A 23,623-nucleotide genomic window follows, 5' to 3' on the forward strand; every position below is an offset into this window, starting at 1 on the left:
AGACTCAGAGTCAGAGGTAAGAGGTGGTCTAGGAACATTGGAAGAAGCTCTGACATGATCATATCTACATCTACTCCCGTAAAGGCATATCCCTTTTTGGTAGAATGTGCAAACCTAATTTACATATATAACCAAACAAGTCAACAAATTTGGGAATCAAAATTCAAAACCAGCATTAAAGAAGAAAGAAAGAAACAATCTTGAGAAGAGATTACATTACATTATTCGGAGGATCCTTGGAGTCATGAGAAAATTCACAATTTTCCCCTTTCAAGCACGAGCCATGGACAAAGAACTTGCACAGTATCCTAAAAAAAAAACAAGAAGGGTAAAGAAATCAATTGAACCCTCCACAGAAACCAAACCAGCTTCAAAAAGCATCGACCTTTACACCAATAAGATAACCCACAAGCAAAAAAAAAACACAAAATTGGAAGAGGTAGAGTTAGGATGAATGAATCGAGAAGTTTGGGGGTGTACCTGTCGGAGGACATTTGGGGATTGTGCGGAGAGAAAGAAGAGGAAGAAAAAAAAGATTCAAAAGGCGGAAGAATGAGAAGGAAGAGAGAGCTTTATGTATGAGTTTTGTACGGTTTTCAATTGTTGAGGACACAGAGGAGGAGAATGAGGAGGAGGAGGAGAATGAGAGTTGCATCATTACATTAACCCCCAAAAGTTTTTGAGATAGAGCGCGCTTCCACCACCTCTCTCTCTTTCATTTACTAAAATATCCCTTTTGTTAAAGAATAAAGGTTTAGAGAATTATTCTCTTATATTATTTTATCTGTACTATATGATATAACATATATATAAGGATATATATTAGGGTTTATAATTCTACTAATGGGTTGATAATAGGCATCCATACAATACTAGATATATTCATAACATTCCCTCTTGGATGACTATTATAAAAATATAGTTCCAAATGTGCATGTGAGATGCTGTTTCATTAAAAACCTTACCAGAAAAACCCAATAGAAAAAACCATGGTTAAGGGAAAAAGAGTGCAACGCACTTTTACTCCCCCTCTTGAGTACATCACTTGAAATCTTCGAGATGACTGATCCAATATGATGAAGTAGCTTCTTAAAAGTAGTGGTTGGAAATGCTTTGGTAAATGGTTCGCCTAATCTTCACTTGAACGAATCTGCAGTAAACGTGTATCGCCATTCTTCTATTGGTCATGGGTCTCGCAAGTGACTCATCTTTATCATTATTTTTGTTTCTCACAATCTCATCAATGTATTTCAAAGACTTTGAAGATGATAGTCTTTCACCACTGGAATCATAATATTCCTTTTTCAGGTGTTTATCTTTCGCGTGTTCTTTTGTTGTCTCGTTAAAAACCTTTTAAGGAAAAACCCAATGGGATAAAAACCATGATAAGGGAAAAAGAGTACAACCACGCTTATGATCATATTTCTCCCCCAGAAAGCATCATCTTCAGATTATGCATTATGATCATATATATATCATCTTTTCTGAACTGTTATAAACAATGTTTTCATGTACAAACTCATATGATCATCATATATTCTCCTTCGTCATTGAACTTCAAGTCATTTGAAACCCTTTCATATAGAAGATCTATTTGAATCTATTACATACAATCTTCCAAACAATCTTATACATAAGAGTATCATAATCTACTTGTAAAACTTTCTCTTTCAACTCTTCTTCTTAGTATGATACTACAAGACCATTTTTCTATGTAAGATGATCTAAGCATCTTGAGATAACATCTCTTTCATCAGATATCAAATCTGTAGCCTCAAGAAATTTTATGAAATATTTGATCTTATACAATCCAATTTCTCCATCTTTCAGGAGTAATATTTCATCATTGATTATTTCTCCATATTTTCCTTGGTATGTGAAATCTCTACTGGAGATTAGATAACATTTTCATCATCAACATATTTGCACTTGTTCTTTTACCTTTCTTTTAACAAGAACCACTTGTAAGTGCTGAAGAGACAAAAGACATATATAATTTTTCTTTTAACGAGGTTCAGCAAAGGCCTATGTCCTCAAACTTTCTTGAAAATACTTCTTGAACACAATTACAATTAGTGTTCAATCTCGGATTTACACAACCCTAAGATTTCTCTTCGTTTGTTCCCGATTTATTTTCAACCCACTATGAGATCCCTAAGATCAACAACAATGATCTACAAACATGATTCTCTCATAGAGATAAACTCTCACATTTTTCTCTCCAAATGTGTCAAAAGACATCAAGACTTTTTCTTGCTTTTACAATATTCTCGAGAACTATAAGGTATTGCTTCTAGCAATATAATTAGCAAGATAATTACTTTAAGGGATATCTCTTATAGTTTGAAAACCTTCTAAATAGACCAAATCAAGTCTTGCCTTATTTTCAAACTCATAAGGGATCTACATAGTTGCTTCCACCATATGAGAGTGCATTTCTCATAATAAATATTAAGTATTTATGAGAATCATTATACTACTACATGTACTTTATTTCTCATAAAGATCCCCTTATGTCCCACTCATTTTACACTTTTAAGTGTAAGGACTACAAGTCCAAATATTATCTCTTTAAGAGACTTGAACTATTTCGTAGTTCTTCTTTCAATGATTAACCAATCATTCTTTATGTACACTTTTCAATAAAACTTTTCTATTAATCGCGGTTTATGATCCTTGATTTTAATCCATAACATAATCAACTGCAACACTGCATGCAAACATATTTACGACGTCGATTTGATTTTTGGTTCCTTTTCTTTCGAGACATGACTCAACTTGTTGAGATTTATTTTCATTATGATTCTCAGGTACCTGAATCTCTTTCTTACTCATGTCTTTGTCTCTAAATCTCCTCTAGAGATTTACATAACTCACTGCTTCCTCGGTGCCATATTAAATTATGCTCCTTTTCTTTTCCGAGGATGCTTATATTTGGAACCATAAGTCTATCACACTTCATGCGATCTTCAGACTTACTAGCAGTTGATCTTATCCTTCTAGGATATTAATTTCAATTGGAGCACAGCTGGTATATGTGACTTTGTCACTCAAGGTCAGAAAATGCCTTCTAGCATATTTGCTAAACTTTGCAAATAATTTATCTTTTTCAATTTCTAGCGCACATTTCAAAGTACGAGGATCAAGATAATTTCTCTCAATATATATATATATATATATATATTTTCCAGCTGTTTATTTCTCCCCCTTATGTTGGAAAGACTGACTCACCGAAATAACAGTCTCTGCTTCTCGAGCCTCAAAATCTCGAGATATTCAATCTTCAAAAGAGATTCATATCATATTTCTAACATTTTTTCAAATCCCATCTTATATCAATGTGGTGGAGCAACTCAACATGTATAACACATTTAGATGGAATATATATAGTTTCTGACCCAAACCAATTGTAATGAGGAGTACTCATGATAATTCATTGGCCCGATGCGAACTTATTGACATATAGAGTCATTTTTGTCAATCACATAGCCTGGTTTCACCACTACTGTCAATTAACCAAATAATCTTGCAAACTCGAATTTATGGTTGATGATCAATCCACAATATCTCTTTGTATACGTACCAGAAAATTGACACTATCCAAATTCATGGGGTCGGTGAAAGCCATATAATCAGCTTGCTTTGTAAAGCAGCACACATAAGAAAATCACTAGGAAAACTCTTTCGGTTCTCTAATGAATCTTTTCAGAAATTTCTGATTATTCTTTCGCATCACTACTGAATCGGAATGGCTTAATCGGTCATGCCAAACAGTGAGATTTTCACAAAGAAATTTATCTTCTAGATAATGCATGTAATCTCTAAAATATTTTTCTTGTCTTGGGTAATACTTATGATTTCAAAGTATTTTCTTTGCTTATTGTCTCAACATGATTACTTTTCAAATCCTCAAGATTTGCTCTATCATATGAGTGATTAAACTCATTTTGGGTGTGAACATAATCTTATTTATGTTCCATCACCTCTTGTCTCCTCATCGAGATGATGACACTTCATGTCTATCAATATCGATTTGAATCACACTCTGTAATCAATAATATTCTCAAATTGGGTCATGTATTATATCTTAGACCTTTTTAACTTCTAGATTTGGGAGACTATAACACATTAATATCAAATTGTGTTCTCATAGACAATAATATATATATACTCTTCAAGAGCTTTCAATACTTTTTCTACTAATTCTTATTATTGTAGTAGAATGGTGGAAATTGTCTCACACTAACTTCTTTCATCATCATCATATATAGATGAGATAAGTACCTCATGTACTTATTATTCACTTATAGTGGAGATAATAGTTGACTTAACCGCGACCTTATATATATATCATACCCACATTTATAACCACTTTTATAGTAACTTTCTTATTATTGATATTGATGTGGCAATTTCCTTTTTCTTTGCATAAAGTCATATTCAGTTCAATGAATAGACCAAGCCAATAGGATGTGATTTACATCAACATCTCATAATTTTATACAGTCACAAAAAAAATAAGATTATAATATTTTTTAAAAATATTTTTTCACTATATTGTGTCTTACATGACAACAATATTTTGTGACAAGTAGAATATATTTTCTCTAATATATTTCCAACAATGATATTATTTTCTATTATAATTTTGGTTATAAGTGGAATTAAGTTGTTTGTATATATTCTCTTATAGACTTTTAGTGATTTACTTTCTTTAGATTATTCTAAAGAACTAGTGAATTTTTATGATCATTTACTTGGACTTAAACCTCCCCATAGAAGTGATGCCAAGAAAACATGATCAATAATTATTATTTAGTAATTTGTTACTAAATTTTCAATGTATTCATCAAAAAAACAGGTTGGAGGACATGATTTAAAATATTTCATCATGATATTAAATCTAATTTTAATTAGATTTAAATTTGTGATTAAACAAATAAAATAAATTAGAAATATTATAAACAATCGTATAAATAAATGCTAAATAAATATTAAGCATCATATCTTTATATATATATATATATATGTGTGTGTGTGTGTTTTAATCAGTTATCAGTGAATATAGATTTTTTTTAAAAAAAACACTAGCTAATAAAGCACATCATGCTTATTTATTTGCTAATTTATAAAACCATAAAAATGATAATACTTATCTCGATGGAGATGTTATTAGAAATCCAGACGGAGACATCATTGGCAATGAATATTGCTTAGTCCTTCGACTCATGTTGCAACAGCAAAACTTTAGTTCGATACAAACGACTCATCAACTGAGAGGTCGGCTACGGCATTCAAAGAGATTCACCGACTAAAACCAGCCTCAACTGCATATATATACCAATAATTAGTCAAATAAACGAGTATAAGTTATCTCGGTAAATAACAAAACAATAATAAAATATATAAGCGATAAGTGGTACAGCTTGAATCACCGTTTATGTATTCTTATAATTCACACTCATATATAATATATAGCTGTATTCAAACGTAAACCAACGAGATATTAGACCAGCTATAAGCATGAGTCTTACCTCGGCAAACTAATAAATTAGTATATAAACATATGTCGATCAATAAGCATGATATAATCTAAGCTTAAAAATAATAAGATAATCACAACTATGTATTTCGGGATTGGGATTAGGGAGACTATAAAGTGTTATAAATATATCTAACATAATACCGCAGTATGATCAACTAACACTTAGCATATCTCAATAAATAAAAATATGACATACGAGACCGATAATAATATAACATGATTCGGTATTACTTGTACTAAACCGACATAATATAAATCCACTAACACCATATACATATATATATCGATATCGATCAAGCAATAAGATTGGAGAAAATAGCATGTCAATCAATATATTGCAAGTTAAACAAACGCAAGATTAATAAGATATGATCGATTCGTTTGATGCTTTAGATCTCACTAAGCGATAAAAATCGAACAAATCGACAAACAATATGACATGAGCCAAAAATAAATAAATTATAAAACCGTGGGTTACTTATCTTTGTGGCTTGACCGGAGGTATGAGAGGTTGTCGGAAAACAGTAGGGTTGCGTGAGATTTGTTTAGTTTAGTCTCTGACGGCTAGGGCATCGTACTTGCTCAGTCGGCTAGAATTTTGTATGATATAACATATATAAAATACATATTAGGGTTTACGAGTCCACTAATGGCCCGATAATAGGCATCCATAGAATACTAGATATATTCATAACACTTTTCTCATTTCTTTCTTTTTTGGAAATTTTAAACAAGGGTTAATAACTCTTTTTGAGGGTGTGATTGGTTCGTTTATGGGATATGGATCAGTTAGATGTGAATCTTGTGATATGTCACATTGTATGTAAGAGCTTTCTTTTGAAGCTACGCTTCTTTCCGAATGAAAATCAAACAAGTTTTAAAAACACAGTCGTTTGTTTACACAAGGAACAACAATGATGATTCAACAAGTATCTTACTGTTACAGTCTAACACGAGAGACTACTACATACATAATAATAATACAACACACGAGACAAGATCGTCGTCTCTCTCACTCTCTCTTGCCTCTTATATGTACATAATATTACACACAACAAATCAAGCAGATCCTCTCCCACACACATTCACACTCACACTCACACTCACACTCACACTCACACTCACTGAGACACCAAATCCTCCAATTCGAAATTCACAAACTCTGTGGTACTTAAAACTTACCGGACCAGTTTTAAATGCTGTATCTCAATCGTCACACAAACTCCACCCTCACGAGAAGCTTCACGGATTTGTACTTCTCCCCTTTCCGGTTATGTAAAGGAAATGCTCTTATTCCTTCTTGTATCTCCCAAACCGGCAAGCATGTCTGTCCTCCAAAATCATCTTTCTCTGACATGTCATACTCATGCACTTCTAATCGCAGCAGAGCCAGCTCTGGAACGGTTAATGGGAACTCAAATACCTCATCCCAAGATGGGATCCAGTTATCCTCTAATGTCTTCGTCTTCTTCATTATTGTATCCACTGGAACTCCAGCTATACCAACCTGAAAATGTATGTATCAAAGCTCAAATTATATTGCAATCTAAAAAGACAAGGAACAATACTATCTCCAAAGTCAAAACATTTACGTGAGGTTTAAGGAAATCGAATTTACCCTTGTATAGAAGTCAGGAGGTGAATATTGATCGAAGTGTGTATGGCGGAAATCAAAGTACCAGCCTTCTCCCATGTATACAGTTACCTAAGGATAATAAAAGAATTCAGTTCACCAATTTTGTATTGGCAGAAGGAGAGAGCATACAGAGAATCAGATATCTCACCCTAAGTGTTGTTTTTACAGGTAGAGTAGCTTTTGGGTCAAATATGTCATTATCCGATCCACCTTTCAGCAGAATATCTGGTTTCTTGATGTAGCCACATCCGCCATTGGCTCTAAACATTCCTTGCATTAGCCACAATGATCTTCCATATCCCTGTGTACATGAAAAAGAAAGCACAATAAAGTTAGCTGAGGAATACGGATGATGTCTTGTAAAGTGAGCTTCTCCAAAATAATGAAAAGTTTGACTACTGTGTAAAAATAAGTTGATACCTGCATATTGAAAGCTACCATTTGAGCACCGTGGCTCCAGGCAACCAACGGGTTGTAGTTTGATGAAGTAACTCTAGTTCCTTTTGGGTAAATCCTCAGCAAATTTTGTTGAGTAAACCTGCGCAAACCATGATTAACAGGATTCATACTGCTGAGTTGACGACGGACTGCAATTTTTACTCTGAAACATAAAAAACATAATATGACAATCATTCATGTGATTACCTCACAATCTGTTTTGCATATTTTTCTGCTGCCTTTTCAAGTTGTTCCTCGCTCAAACTAAGGCGTCTAACCTTGTCAGGATCTACCTTTAAACACTCAGTAATCCCACCTTTTGGTTTCCCAGCATGGATTGCAATCAAATGTTTATACTGAGGTGGTGCATTCTTCTTAATCTTGTCTTCATCATCATCATCATCATCATCATCATCCTCGTCATCATCATTTCCATCTAAGTCATCCTGCACCAAAAAAGAAACTAATATCTTTTGAATATGAACACCAACAGAACTGAAATGAAGATGATCTGTCTTGATACATACCTTGGCTTCACTTTTTTGCCTATCGATAAAGCTCGGAACTTCTCTCCCCCAAGCTTCTTCATCACCCAAGGATTTACCTTTCTGCACCACTTCCTCATCTTTTCCTTCTTTGTACTCTTTTGGGGGTTTGGTTGAGATGATGATCCGTCTTTTTAAAGAGTTTGGCGATGGGAACTTCTTCAAAGATTCTCCGACAGGAGGAGTAAACAGAATTTCCCCAAATGTCTCAGTAACCATCTAATCAAACAACAAAAACAACACATCTCAGTATTAATGTAATCATCAATCAAAGCGGAAAAACAAAAAAATCTCAACAAAAAAAAAAAATGCAGAAAGAGGTTACCTCAGCAACTTTAGCCTGAAGTTCAGGAGTAAGATGATCTTCAAGAGTTACAACAACAGGAAAGTCAGATACATCAAAGGCATGTGCTCTGATAGCTTTTAGACATTTGATCAACCCCACAGGTGCAGTGAGAGTCCTGTTTCAAAATAGTTCAGTAAACAAAAATAAACGACAAAAACCTAACCTTGAATTCATTCGATTGAGGTCAAAGAGAATATCAAACCTTCCGTGAAGAACATCAATATCATCTTTGTTGGAGTTAGGCCATATATCCAGTTCAATCACCCTAACACCTTTCTTCAATGCATCGATAATAGGCACCTCACTGCAGTCACTGCTAAGCTGATTCCCAGTCAAATATGAATTATGACCAGTGAATATGAAATAATGCGATATAGGAGCATCCATGTCTTGATGCACCTAAAAAAAAAAAAGGTCAAACAACAAATTCATTAGAGTTAAGTCTAGAATCAAACTAAAAAAATTATAGCTAGCAGCTTAATTAAGTCACACAATAATAATTATATGATGTATAGCCGGAATTGTAAAAAGTTCAATAATTGTATCATGGATTCTTGAGACAAGAGTTCTTAAAAGAGTAACTGTCACATTCCTATTATGTTACATTCTGAACTTTATTTTCACAGTCACTAGTAGACATAAAAAGAAAAACCAATATATCGCTTTAAACTCTTGTAGCCGACACATATATAGAAAAAAGAAAAAAAAAGAAGTGCTTCGAATTCTTGAATCAGTCTCTATGAAACACCCAACAAGACTAGTATTTTCAAAAAAATATCACTGTCTCACACCAATCCCTTAGCTACCAAACAAGAAATGTGAATAATCCCAATTCAAAATCTGAGTTATTGTCATATCAATCAAATTCATAGTTGACTAAAAAAAGTCCTGAACTCAAGAAATCGAAACAAGAGAATGAGAAAAAAAAAAAAAAAAAAAAAAACTTACCTCATGAAGAGCAAGAGGAGGGTTGTTTTCACCAAAAAGGTACTTGAAGAAAGCATCAAGGTGAAGACCATTACGATGAAGGAGAGATACAGAATTGATAACTGACTGTGCATCTTCCCTTGTAGCTTTGTCTTGCTTCTGAACATCAATCAGAAACCTGTGGAGATGATCAACGGTCATAACCCCATTCTCAGAGTACTTTTCGAAAATAGTCTTGATCTCACGCGGTGCCTCAGATGCAGTGTAACGAAACCTCCGGCGAAAGCAGAAACACACTCTGTACGTTTGCTTCGACATGAGGTTTTAAACAAGAGAGAGACGGATCTTTGCGTGCTACTAATAATTGGAAAAAAGAATTTAATCTTATCGTGTTTTTGAAATCAGACAAAGAAACGAAAACAGAATCGCTTTTTTTATTTTATTTTGCGTGTCGCTTCTGCCAAAACAAGATTAGATTTTTTAGTGAATCTCCTCCATATGTAATGTAAAAACTAAAAAATCGATCTTGTTGAACCTTGTCGGAAGAGATCTTCTTCAATCTCTCTCTCTCTCTCTCTCTAGTCTCTGTCATTGCGAATATCCCATCTGGCAAATTCTGTCCGTTTGGGTTTTTTGTTGGGCCTTTTTTATTGGATTTGATAAAGCCCATTAGTTGATCTTGTTTTTTTAGGGTTTTTGTTGTTGTTGTTTAAAGGAGAGATAAGAGCGTAACCTACAAAATCTTTCTATCATCTCCTCCGCCGCTCCTCACTTGTAAAAACCTAAACACGATAGTAATCCGAGGAACGAAGAAGGGTACAGCTTCAGGGAAACCAGCATGAGAGCCAAGGTTAGTTATGGGTTTCTAATTTTTTTATGGATTTTTGTTTAGTGCTGAGAAATCGAAGTAGTGTGTAGGATCTTTATTGTTTTTGTGTGTTTGGTTGTTACAGTGGAAGAAGAAGCGTATGAGGAGATTAAAGAGGAAGAGACGAAAGATGAGACAGCGATCTAAGTAGAAGATTTGGGAGTTGTTTCGTGTCTTTTCTTCTTTTTAGAATCAACTCTTGTGGGAGTTTTGTTGGTTTTGCTATTTGAATGTTTTGTTGTTGGACCAAATCGAATCTTTGTTTTCTATTAGAATTATGTTTCTTACATGGAATGATCCACATGAGTTCCTGATTCTCATTTCTCCTTTATATTCTATACAATCTGCTTAGCATTTGGTTAAGTGTCTGCTTAGGATGAGATTTATCGTGGTGAAGGTCGAAAATTTGATATTAGAAACGATACGTGAAGTCGTTATCCTTTATGCTATAAATCACTAAGTCATCTGTCCAATTAAATTAAGCCATATGAGATTTTATTTTATTTTTAATTTAAATTTCATAAGAAAAATTTGAAAAGAAATTGAAATTGTGGCGAGAAAAAAAAAAACTAAACAATAACCAAATTTTCTAATAAAAATCCCTAAATTTTCTCTCCCACAATCTCTACATCGCAGAAACTGTTTCATCTTCCTCTATAAATTTAACTCACTATGACTTCAAAACTCATTTACTCAAGTAAAGCAAAGTTTTTTTTTTTATATTTCATCTTTCACAATCTGTTAGTTGTTTATGTTTCCAAAAAATTCCAGAGATATATGCATGTCTCGATCGGCTCCGTCTCCAACTTGAAAACGTCTTCAGCCTCTTCTAATTACCGTGGACGTTTGCAACGAGTTTCTAAGTAACCTATCACTGGTAATAGGACTGTGAGCACAGCCACGGGAGATTGGAAAAAGCTAGCTTCCCGGTGAGTTAGAAATATCATTTTCTTTCATCTCTTGGGAACTAAAATCTTATTGTTAATTCAAATTTTCAAGATTTTCCAATCATTTTCTATCTAATTTGAGGATTTTAATTTGAAGGCAAAATAATCTTCGTGAATCGAAGGAAGTAGAGGATTGGAGAAAAGTGGTTAATAGTATGGAACATATGCTTTCCATGGAAGGGGATTGCATTTTCGACAGTGTATAGGAATTCGAAGGTACTATTATAATTGATTAGTTCATTCAGCTTCCCTCATTGTCTGCAATAGACATTTCCTTGCCATGTACTGTTTTTACTCAATTTGAAGTCATTGCTATGTGGAAAAAAAATTGAGATGACATAATTAATTAGATTTTAGAAACAAATCCACATATTGAACACAATATATACCCGTTCACTTTGTGATGTCAAGGCGCTCTTCTTCTCCGGTGCATCATACAACGTAAATGTATATGGAATCTTTACGTTTGTGAGCTCTTTGATTTATCACGGGCTGTGAAGCATAATCTTACAATCGGAGAACCAATCATCGATGTCTAAATAGTGTTTTTTCATCACCATAGGACTAACGGGAGTCTCAGACCATTATTTCTAGCCATAAGAGATCACCATATACGAGCAATCTCTTGATCACTACCTCAAGGTGTTCTATCATTTATTTTTGTGTGTTGCATATCAATTGATCCACACGAAAAAAACACACACACACATACACACAAAATTTATTCTCAAGTACAAATCTAAAAATCCAATGTGGGCATGAAAAGGTAAATTGCTAATTCATACAATTCCTTTATTTTTCTATTTCTCGATTCTTCTAAATATCACTATATTCTACTTCTATGACCTCTATTTAACAACTGTATGGCTGTGATTAGATTATTTAGACGACAAGAAAACTAACACTTTACCTAGGAAATGTGTCATCAAAAAAATTGCATCGAGAAATCAGACACGAAGGAGAGCAAAACACAAGAATGCATCATTGATGGAATTATATATGTAAATATGGTATTCTATTATTTAATTAGATTTTAACTCGGAGTACACCGCGGGACAGTTTTTTAAAAAATAATAACAATTTTTTTTATATATATTTAGTTTGTTTGGTTTAATTAAATAATATTTTTGTTTGGAATTGTCAATTATTAGAATAATAATAGGGGACATAAATCATAAATATGTAATTTATAAGCTATTGTCGGATAAAGTCACAATTTTACCAATGATTTAATTGTTTTACAAAATTTTAATTCAATTACCCTGATTTAATATGTCTAATATTCTTATATTAGTGGTATTGACCAAATAATTAAAGGAAGATTTAACCCGTGTTTCAAAACCAAATTAGTAATATTTTATATTTATACTAATGTTAATTCAAACCGTCATGTTAATAACATGACCCGCTATATAACAACAAACGTCATATTAGTGGTTTAACCCGTGTTTCAAAACCGTCATATTAGTGGTTTTGGTTGTGTGTTGTGTTTCGTTTGTGAAGTTGATATTTATACATGAAAAATGCTTGATGAGCAAGGAGTTTACAATCCGTAGTAATAAAAGAGAGATTTTAGTGTTTTTCTATTTGAGTTGATAACATTACCGCAGAATAATATTCAGTTTCTTAACACGGTATATATTATATTAAATATTTTTCTTGATGCTAAAGTTAAATATACTTGATTATTGAGTTTCTAAAGTTGGGTTCTCGTTTTTATGAACTTTATTAACATTATAATAATTATTGCGATTATAATCATTTGTTACTCAAACTCGGCTGTGTCATTTAAATTTAAGAGATCATACAATATCTAAAGATCTATTAAAATAGGTTTGAAGATTTTTATGGGATTAAAAATTTAATGCGTAGAGTTGTTTTTGGTAAAATCGAAATGTATAGATGTTGTCAAGCTATTTATGGCAATAAATTTATCAAATTAGGTCGAATCAAATAGTTCCATTAAATGAATTTTCAGGAATTGTTATTTTCGGAAAATAGTTAGAGGTTAATATTGTATAAAAACCAATTAAATAAGCAAAACTTCAACGGCATAACACAAAATGTATTTCAAAAATAATAATATAGATTAGATTAGTTTATGGTTATGTATTAACATTTTTTTATATTTTTGTAGGAATATAGTTTACTTATGCATTGCATTTCTTAGTTTCATGTCGTTAAGGTTTTTATTGACAAAGTAAAATATGGATTGCCTCTATATATATTATTATTTTTTGAGGAAAATGAGATTCAATCAAAGTAAAATATCAACGTGGCTGTGAATAGGGCAAAACTTATAATACTTGTACAACAAAAATGATACAGAAATTTGTGAAGTGAGCTTAGTACAATGACAGGAAATAAATCCATTTGTAAAAAACACCATCACACTCGGGATTGAATCCCGGCTCTTACGAATATAGGAATTTGGCTAATATGCCGATCAATTTGTGGCCCAATGGTTGACAAAAAAAAATGATATAAAAATTTATCACTTACTCTAATTATTATTATTTTTTTTCATAAACGCATTGTCACGATGAAAACGTACTAACAAGTCCATTCAATTGTCTCATATTAACTACCAACAACAAAGGTGCAACTCTAAATCGGTTTAAGGAATCGAAAATCAAATGAAAAGAAATGCAGAAAGAACGAATACAACTACAAACTCATACGAGTCACTCTCCTCCCAAGATAAATGGCTTTCAACAACACCAACAAAAAAAATGACTCATCTAACCACCACAGAATATTACAACGAAATTAGGTTATTATCCACATTATTCCCAGACGAAATTCTGGTCAGATATTGTCTAAGACGAACACCTCCCTAGCAAATTGGGCCGACTATGCGTTTCTGATAACTCTCTCCAAATGCGGATATTAAAAACATAAGTTTGTGTCTTAGTAGCCTCCCATCGGTGGCATTCCATATGCTGGCATGGGCGGCATTCCTGGCATACCGCCCATTGTTGGTGGCGGACCATACCCACCACCACCTCCCATTCCTGGCATCGGTGGTGCAGGTAAAGCAAGTGGCAATAGCTGGGCGTACATGTTCTGTTTAACAAAAAAAACAAAACTCTTTAAACTGTAATCTTCAGAGAGAACGATTCTGGGTGATACCGAGTGTAGCTGTGTGGTTATTACCTGTTGGGACATGACCTCCTTCTCTTCCTGCTCTTTGGCCTTAACTTCTTTTTGTGCCTCTATCTTGTCCTTTATTAGCTCATCCACTTTGCCCGAGTATTCTCGGATAAACTACAAAGAAAAAAGAATTCATCATAGTGTTCGAATATCATCAAATAGAGAATCAAAAGAGTGTATTTGAGGATCAGGATAGATCACCTGGAGGAGATACGGGAAGGCAAAGTCCATCATATTGTTGATCCAGGCAAGTTCTAGAGCCACATCTGGTCGGATTAAGTCATAACACACAAAGAGACATGTGGCAAAGCATTCCTTTTTGCCCTGTATAATCAAGCACACCATAAAAAAAAAGGATATTATTTACCGATTATCTTTCCGTTCTACTTAGCAAAATAAATGGCTAGCGGTAGCATCTCTAAATGCTTAACCATCATCATACCTGTTCAATGAAATACACCAATAGTTGTTCTGCAAGTTCATGTTCGCCGGATTGTGAAGCAGTTTCCATACAGTCTTTGTACATGTTGTCTTTCTTTGATAAAGCAATTGATTGCTTCCATCTACCCGCTTTTTTGTAGATATATGCAGCCACACGTCTCATTTCAACAAGCTCGTGTTTCTCGATCTGTTTGCACCATTCACAGGAAGATTATATTAACGCTCAGGCCATCGCTAATTATATATATAAAGAGAGAAGATATTAAAGGAGTAGCAGATTTAAACTCTACCTTCTGAGCGAGGCCAATCTGGTCAAAGCTGTCATGTATATCAATAGACTCGCGCAACCTATCATAGTCTTCTTCTTCCACGTATATCTCATTCAGAGCCTCATTAACAGCAGAGACATTGTTGCTCTGAACTGCAATCATGTATGGCTTGATAAGACGCAAGTGACCAGCCTGAGATAAGAAGAAACTGACTGTTAAGTAATGCTCAGTTGTTTTTCAGATGAAAAAAAAGACGTCATCGGTCAGCCTCTAACCTTCCGCATTATATCAACAACACGAGTGTGGTCTAACCGCAACGCAAGCACGTTGAGAAGATCGTTGATTAGATCAGGGTGCTCTTGCAAGTAGAAGTGCACAGCCTTGTAGTACAATTCGACATTTGCTACCTTGGCAACAATGTCTTTAAATTGCATGTGCTCCCACGCTTCAGGAGAATGGTTCATAACAGTTGTCGCAGCATTATCAAACTCATCATATTGAATATACAGATAGGTAAGTTCCTGCCAGTGCTGTTGTTCATCACAGGCCCGTATAAGCTTGGGAATATTGAGGCGAGTTGAAAATAACTTGATGTGTTCCATAAGTTTTTCATAACGATATCTAGCATAGAGTACACCCAACTCAGTAAAGATACCCATGTGGGCACGTTCCAGCCCAAGTCCACTCTCCATAAGTGAGATTAATTCATTGAAGCACCCTCTGTTCTGGTAGTACTCGCTGACTTCTTCCAAGTCGTCCACCTATTAAGTACCAAAAGATTAACCGAGTTATAAATGAGATTCATTGGGCTATACTATCATAAGATGGAACTTTTGTATCAACTAAGATCAGGTATTCACCTGAATGATAATGTTAAGACCACAGATTTGGGCCAACCGGAACTCTTCTGCATCAACGCAAGCAAAGCATACTTCCTTCCATGTCTTTGCGCTGTTTGCTTTCCTTGCAGCATCAACAGCACCTTGGAACTGTTGCAACTTCACAAGTGTGACGGCTAATTTACCCCAGTTTGATATGAACGCATAGATTATTTTTGCAGCCTCATAGAGAGTTTCGTCATACAGGCGATCACCAACACTTAGTAGATTAGCAACGTTTGGCATCAGAATGAATTCTTCAATCTCACCTAACCTATCGATCTTTGCATATGCATAGATGAGCTCACTGTCAACCTTGGGTTCCTTCACCTTCTGTCTAACCATCAGAAGGTATTTGACCAAGTCATCATAGACATCAGTATCTTCAGAGACACGAATGACCTCCAAGAAATGAGTGGCATCATCAGCGCGGATAAATGACTCAATTGCATCACTGACGAGTCCTTCCCTGAGTTGTGCCTTAGCTACTTGGCTCCAAACAGAATCTTCTTCAACCCGGAAAGCAAACTCAACTGCACGCTCAATGCTTCTGACGTTATCCAGCAATACATTGACAGCCTGAACATTTAAGTTAAACTTCTTGAAGATAGCAAATGCTTCCTCATACAATTGGGCTTCAACTGCAACTTCTCCAACAGCAGGTCCATCAAAGTTGTCCAGCCTGTTAATGTAATCCATAACTCTAGATGGATCTGCCTTAATAGCAGTCAATATAAGCAGATTTTGCAGATTAAAATTCCCACTGAAGGCAGAATTTTGAAGAACAATCTTTTCAAGAAGCTCAATAAGCTCGTGTGGCAGATCAGCAGTCATGAATGCTTTAACAGCTGCAGAAACTTGCTCCGGGCTCTTGCTTTCAGGTAAAGCAGTAGACACAACTTGGTCAATAAGTTGTCGTCTATACTCATTGCTTTCCTCGAGAACCTTATCCCAGAGATCACCATCCATCCTCTCCACTACATACCTACAATTTTAAACTCGAGTATTAACAATCTACAGAGTCACCAGTATTTGAAAAGTAAGAATTTTCATATATAATGATAAAATACCTGGCTTGTAACTTGAACAAAGAGTTTTTGTTAGTGACATTGATGAGTTCCTCATCACATTGTCCTCTTCTGTATGCCACAACCGCCAGGGTAGGATCACGTTTCTCACAGTATTTACCCACAACCTTAGAGTCGTAGTAAGGGTTGGTGGTCAGGAAATGCTCTGGGTTGTTGTTACTGTCGATGATAATTTTACCCAAGGCATTATGGACATGCACGTCTTGGCTTCCCTCACTAACTAGATGCTCCAAGAACTGAGTGAGGAGACGAAGTCGATTTCTGAAAAAGCAGAAACATATTAGAGTTTCATAAACAAACAGACACAATTATGAACGGAAACCAGAATGACCAAAAGGATTCACCTCTTCTCGCATTCCTCCACAAGTGGTTCAACAGGAAGCAACGAACGAACAGAAAGAATAAGGCCTTTGATAAAATCTTCAGGGCATTCATCATCAAGCAACTGTCCCACAACTAAAGGAGCATTCGCAGGGTTCACCTTTACAAGGAATCAAACGTATAAATATTTGACTAAACAAACTGAGCTCCAACGCATTAAAAATAGTTCCAAGAAACCTTATACCTTTTGTACATAACCTTCAATGTAACGAAGCATGTTGTTTGTGTAGAGGTAATGAGTAAGATCAGGCACAAAGCCGAAACGGTCGCAGACATTTATCAAAGGTCGTGCATCAGGCAGCTTAGCTTCCATCAAAAAGTTTTTCGTCTTTTCAGCATCATAGAAGTTAGATTCTCTAGTTACACGCTCAACCTCCTTTATTTGACCAGTCTTGGCAGCAGCTTCAATGTACTTGAAGTGAATCTCCGGATCCTCACTAAACACAGAAAGAAAACATTGTCAACACGAGCATATCGATAAAAGAATCACGCATGTTTACAGGAACGAGACAAGATTTTATGTAAATCACCTCATACTCAAATATGAACCTAGGAAAAAGTATAGCCCTTCGTATGACTTGAACTGCTCAAAGAGCTTAATACATGCATCAACACCTAGTTGCTCACAGTACTCCTTGCAAGCCTGCAATTGCATGGACTCGTTAGTGTCACAAAAAAAAAAAAAGATTCATCATATCATACAAATCATACACCACTGACCTGAACGATTATCTGCAGATTGCCTCTAAGGTTGACCAGCAACAGATCCTTCATGCACTCCATAGCCCATTCGCTAGAAAGAGTGCCAAAAAACTCAACAAGAGCCTGCATATTAAGCAGAGTGTTATGCAACAACTTTACCATGTAGGAGTTTAGCAACCAAAATATATTTCCGAGGCACTACCTGTTGCTCGATAGCATGTGTGTTCACAATTACACGTTTTATATCAGGTAACTCTGAGTAATGCTGCAAAAATCATAAGGAAAAGAAGTTAGAAGATGAAAAGATAATACATATATTTGGCCAGGAAAAAAGGTAAAAAACGAATACCAACCTTCAAGGATTGGATATAAAGTCCAGCCTTTTCACAAAGTTGAGCAACACGAGGCCGGTCATAGTGGCTGAACATTCCATTTGCTAATATCGCATCAGCCACATTAGGAAAGGTTACCAAATTGATCTCCAGAACCTGTGTTGACAAATGGTTTAAATAGTCTGAGGAAAGAGGGTGAATCAAGAAAGAACGGAAAGATACAAGGTGGCAACAATTTTCAACCTTAGTTTGCAGAAACGCATGCTCAGGTAAATTTGGCTTCAGCACATCCAGAAGGAAAGCAGTTGCTTCTCGGATCAGATTTCTCTGTACATGCACAAATAGATATATTAGCACACATTTGCATCTACTGTATACAATTCTGTGAATAGGTGCATACAAAATTTTATACTTGTTCACCTACCTGAAGAAAAAGATCAGTGATGGTGTTGTAGTCAACTGGACAACCTCCTTCCATTTGAGACATCATTAATGCAAAATTTACTGCTCCCTGCAAATACCAATTAAAAGACTATTGATATTAATACGGGGAAACCTTTTTCATTCTATATACCGTCAGGTCAAAATTATTTAACATGTTAACTGATTCATGACTCTTCATGTGCTTACACAACAAATATCCAGTAAACTACGACCTTCCTTTCATAGTTTAATATGTAGCAAGAACCAAGAGCCACACTAACCTGAGGATCTGTACGGAGTATGGTTTGCAAAAGAAACATGTAATCAGGTGTGTACCCAACCTGAAGTCACAATATGAAACAATGGTACTTCATGAGCACAATGAACTTTAGGCTAACCATAGCAGCAGAGGCTAAACTACAGATCTTGTTGCTTACCTGCTTTGAGTAAATCAGTATTTTGTCAAACTCCCTTCTTTCTGCAAAAGCAGCTACAACTTTTGGAGTTGCCCGAGCTTTGATGTATATTTTCAAAGCAAGATCATTATCCACAGTCTGGAATAAGAAGGTTTATCGTTACAACATACTATAGGAGATATATAACACAAGTTCAAGGAAAGATTTTCCATTTCAAAATTACCTTGACAAGGTCTCCAAGTTCTTCACTGCATTCTAGCTTATCCTCTGCCAACCAGTTTTCCAGGAGGTTCTTCTTGTTTTGGTTCACAACAAGCCGAGATAGTTCCAGTGACTCATATGAATTGAGCTTCCCTCTAGTCAAAAGAGTCCCAAAATACTGTAACAGTGGAGGAGTTTGTCCAGCTTGTACAGGAACACTCTGCAAAATTATTAGTGCAACGTTGTAATTTCAAGTTAATGTTACCTACATTTAATAATAATAAACATGTTCACACATAGGTGCTTAGATATGGAATTGATACCTGAAATTTGGCCACTGTATCAGGTGTCCTTAGAATTCCTTGAGGAGATTCAGCAGCAAGCTCAGCAGCCTCCTTGTACTTTGTTTGAGCGAACAACTCTTGGAACCGCTGGACAACCTACAACATCCGAACTGAATATGAGAAATTTCACATTACCAAATGACATTCTTTTTCTACAGGCTGCCCTTTTTCCAGTATAATTACTTCACCAAGACAACAGATCCATGATAAAAATACGCATACCAGATTTTCTGCACCTGGGAGGTTTCCTCTTTTAGCAAGATTGACAGCAAGTTCCAAATTGTTCAACTGCGAAACAAAAACATAGATTTATTAGCATGGCATGATGATATGGGTAGCTTGTAACGGGAAAAAAAAAGCATAAAAGATTAACATACTTGGCCACTAATAAAAGGTATAATGGTAGCCTCGTTTACTGTTGCCAAAAGAACTTGTCCTCGCCTATTAATGGCATAGAAACCCCCAACTGAGGAAGCTTCGGAAGTCAAGAAAATTGGGTCGGGACTAATCCTATTTCTGTAGATAGCAGAAGCAGTCTCTAGATCGTATACAAACAACAGGCCTAGCTTGGTGATAACATAAATCAAGTTAAATTTGTGAGAGACCTGTCAGGAAAAGGAAAAATTAGTGCCAAGAAATTTTCACTAACAACTTACGAATATAACTAATAATAAAGCAACAACAAACCTGCATGGCAACAGGAAAATCATCAGCAAAATCAGGGGGGAAAAAGAGATCTGCTTGCTTCTTTGTAAATGATGGTTTTCCTGGAAAAAAAATCGCCAACCTTTAAAGATCAGATGATAGCCAAATAAAAATGTTACCAAATACACTAAATAAGTGGGAAAATATAGTTTTGTGTAGAGGAAGCTAACCGGGTTGGGCACCAAGTTCAATGACATGCAACTTTGATGTTATCTGCCCAGCATTAAAACTCTTGCTTGCAAAGGATATAAGAATAGAAGGATTCTCATTCCCAGGGACCTAATATTAATAATGTTGCAAGTCAAACTACAGTTCAAGATTAGACCATAGAACGAACTCGCCAAAAAACCAAGTAGTTACCTTAAACTGCGCAAATGACGCAGCATGTGCCTCAAGGGCCTGGCTCCGCTGTTGATCCACGGAGAAAAGCTGCATATTTCCTTTTACTAATTGTTGTCTCTACAGAATATGATAATAAAGAAGAGAGCAGTCAGGAATTTGCAACATGACTGTAATTTTGATGTCTTTATTTAACCTAATATATGGCACAGTAAACCTACCTCAGGAGAGCCAGGAGCAATTCCAATTAAAACCAACCACTTCTCATTAGGAGAGCACTTATAGTTTATAATTTGATTGTTGGCCAAATTTGCCGTTCTATCAAACATCTTAACTGGCTCAGTATCACCTAGAAAACATCGAAAGAAAATTAGTAACACAAACACATGATATGAAAACTTTAACAGAATGCTGAAAGATATACAACCTTCAATTGACCAATGATATACGGAAGTCTGTGTGACCAGCCCCAACATCTTTGGTGTAATCCATTTCCAAAAGACAACCTGATAAAATATGAAAGATAAATATTCCAAAAAAAAATTGACGGAAAAATGAGAGTACATGAAGTGCAACAGCAAAGATAATTGGTTAACACACTCACCTGCTCAGGCATCTGATGCGATTTCAACTTTGCTTTTGCCTCGATGTTAAATATCTGTAGATGATCCTGAGTAGTTCCTGGAACTTGGGCTGTAGAAAAATTAAACAGAAAAGTGAACAACGAGGTAAGGAAGAAAAAAGTAATATCCAATATACGGAAACATCCAACAAACAAGATTTCTATTCTAATCATGTGGTTTTAAGATACGATCCAATATGAAGGCATGAATACAAAGTTGAGAGCAAGGAAAATTAACAGATAACCGAAATAGATAACATATGTCGCTAACAAGACGAAGAAGCAATGTTAGCTCTAAGTAACACTTGAAAGGCAAACTCGTAAGGGTGTCATGACTGAATAATCACGGCACAGAGATTTTTCAATCGACGGAAACAATTAAAATACCTTTTAAGGCAAGGATCCTCGAGTTTGGATTCATAAGAGCAGAATCTGCAGTAATAGGCCTTCTTAGAGGCTGCATCGGCATATTCATATCTATGATTACAACACTGTTTTGTGGTGCCGTCTCTCGTACACAGATATACTTGTCGGACTCCATAGTAACATTGGTAAACGTGATAAATTGCTGATTGATCCCGACGCTCGGAAGCTGCAAATCAAAAAAAAAAAAAAAAAAAAAAATCAAAATGAAGCGTAATGTCACATTGTTCCATATACATAGTAATGAGATCCGAGTATATAGGCACATTGCACACTACACAACAACATAAAATTCGGGGTCGTAACACAGATCTGAACATATTTAGAGAAATTGAATCAGAAACATGCATTCCCCGAACAAGCGATCGGGTTTAAAAATAAAATAATAGAAGGTAAAACAACGATACATCAGAATTCAGAACAATAGGAAGCTGGAATCAATAAAACAACAGTTTCAGCAGAGCTTAATTATTAGAGATGAGAGGGTAAAGCAACGGAAACATCTAAATCGATCAAAACCACGCTCGATCCAATGAGATACACATATATTTAAGAGTGATAAAGGATAGAGAACTCACCGTCAGGACCTCCTTCATCGTGATAGGGGCGTTGGCCGCAGCCATGTTTGACCACTGATCGCGGTAAGAGAAAATCCGAGGTTAGATAGAATCAGATCCACAGCCGAGAAGGAAGCACCAACGGCGAGGAGAGGGAACGTAGACGAGAGAGAGAGGGAGAGACCGGAGGAGAAAATAAAATCGCTCGCTGCCAGTCAGATCTGAAGGCAAGTGAACGAGAAAGGTGGTGATGGTAGAGTAGGAAGGAGAAAGGGGAGAGAAAAAAAAAATGGGCTAGTAATAAAAACAAATATATAGGTGTAGTAAGACTTAACATTGTAAGAAATAACGAGAAGCTATCCGATCTTACATCTATACCAGGCCCGGCCTGGATTGTACCTTAACGGGCTTCACGCGTCTAGGTTTTTAAAATCCACGATACTAATAATCATAATATGATTAGAAAAATTCTTGCATTCACCACATTTCACCCCTCTTATTTAACCAATCAAAATACAACAATATGTCATGTCATATTATATTAAAAAAAAATTAAAATTAAAATAAAAAACAATATAAATTAAGAAAATAAATTATGTAGATCTTTTATTAAGGAAATTATGTCAGTTTCGGTTTATAAAGAATTGTTAGGATTTAGATTTTATAATTAAACAAAATTATATGTCGGTTTGGGTTTACAAAAGAGTGGTTAGAGTTTAGATTTTATAATTAAATGAAATTATATGTCGGTTTGGGTTTACAAACGAGTTTTTAGGTTTACAAAAGAGTGTTTAGGGTTTAGATTTTACAACTAAACAAAATTATATGTCGGTTTGGGTTTACAAAAGAGTGGTTAGGGTTTAGATTTTACAATTAAATGAAATTATATGTCGGTTTGGGTTTACAAAAGAGTGTTTAGGGTTTAGATTTTACAATTAAACAAAATTATATGTCGGTTTGAGTTTATAAAAGAGTGATTAGGGTTTAGATTTTACAATTAAACAAAATTATATGTCTTTTTGAGTTTATAAAAAATGGTTAGGGTTTAGATGTAATAATTAAAAACTGTAATATAATATTTAAATTAATAATTTTAA

The 23,623-nt window shown here is 35.1% G+C and overlaps 2 protein-coding genes and 2 long non-coding RNA genes across 5 annotated transcripts; 1 reads left to right on the forward strand and 3 right to left on the reverse strand.

Annotated features, from left to right (window-relative positions):
• Window positions 1-6: 6 nt before the first annotated feature.
• Window positions 7-741, reverse strand: LOC147919978 (uncharacterized). Its single transcript, XR_015590494.1, has 3 exons — window positions 481-741; window positions 221-308; window positions 7-114 (listed from the first exon to the last, which is right to left on the reverse strand). It is a non-coding gene; the product is annotated as an uncharacterized LOC147919978 (long non-coding RNA).
• Window positions 742-6,420: 5,679 nt separating this feature from the next.
• Window positions 6,421-10,029, reverse strand: LOC104764538 (phosphoinositide phospholipase C 2-like). 2 transcript variants are annotated; one of them, XM_087501875.1, is made up of 10 exons: window positions 9,973-10,029; window positions 9,459-9,746; window positions 8,713-8,909; window positions 8,490-8,625; window positions 8,147-8,383; window positions 7,827-8,065; window positions 7,602-7,719; window positions 7,330-7,482; window positions 7,164-7,250; window positions 6,421-7,052 (listed from the first exon to the last, which is right to left on the reverse strand). In XM_087501875.1, the coding sequence occupies exons 1-10, from the start codon at window positions 10,027-10,029 to the stop codon at window positions 6,759-6,761; spliced, it is 1,806 nt and encodes a 601-aa protein (XP_087358001.1). In that variant the 3' UTR covers window positions 6,421-6,758. The 2 variants fall into 2 exon arrangements, with proteins under 2 accessions (XP_087358001.1, XP_087358000.1); XM_087501874.1 differs by having other exon boundaries at window positions 9,459-10,024.
• A 120-nt stretch (window positions 10,030-10,149) lies between these two features.
• LOC147919979 (uncharacterized) lies at window positions 10,150-10,621 on the forward strand. The gene is made up of 2 exons (XR_015591021.1): window positions 10,150-10,287; window positions 10,391-10,621. It is a non-coding gene; the product is annotated as an uncharacterized LOC147919979 (long non-coding RNA).
• A 3,247-nt stretch (window positions 10,622-13,868) lies between these two features.
• LOC147919980 (clathrin heavy chain 2-like) lies at window positions 13,869-22,873 on the reverse strand. Its single transcript, XM_087501876.1, has 30 exons — window positions 22,548-22,873; window positions 21,934-22,138; window positions 21,529-21,617; window positions 21,352-21,430; window positions 21,146-21,273; window positions 20,946-21,044; window positions 20,756-20,864; window positions 20,568-20,647; window positions 20,258-20,485; window positions 20,103-20,168; window positions 19,860-19,976; window positions 19,559-19,756; window positions 19,357-19,473; window positions 19,201-19,260; window positions 18,921-19,007; window positions 18,740-18,823; window positions 18,518-18,652; window positions 18,367-18,429; window positions 18,183-18,287; window positions 17,993-18,105; window positions 17,647-17,899; window positions 17,426-17,562; window positions 17,064-17,342; window positions 15,976-16,978; window positions 15,391-15,876; window positions 15,137-15,307; window positions 14,848-15,033; window positions 14,607-14,729; window positions 14,409-14,519; window positions 13,869-14,318 (listed from the first exon to the last, which is right to left on the reverse strand). The coding sequence occupies exons 1-30, from the start codon at window positions 22,590-22,592 to the stop codon at window positions 14,163-14,165; spliced, it is 5,112 nt and encodes a 1,703-aa protein (XP_087358002.1). The 5' UTR covers window positions 22,593-22,873; the 3' UTR covers window positions 13,869-14,162.
• Between the last annotated feature and the right edge of the window lie 750 nt (window positions 22,874-23,623).

The sequence above is a fragment of the Camelina sativa genome, chromosome 19 (genome assembly GCF_030686135.1).
Source record: "Camelina sativa cultivar CO46 ecotype springtype chromosome 19, ASM3068613v1".
NCBI classification, from domain to species: Eukaryota; Viridiplantae; Streptophyta; class Magnoliopsida; order Brassicales; family Brassicaceae; genus Camelina; species Camelina sativa.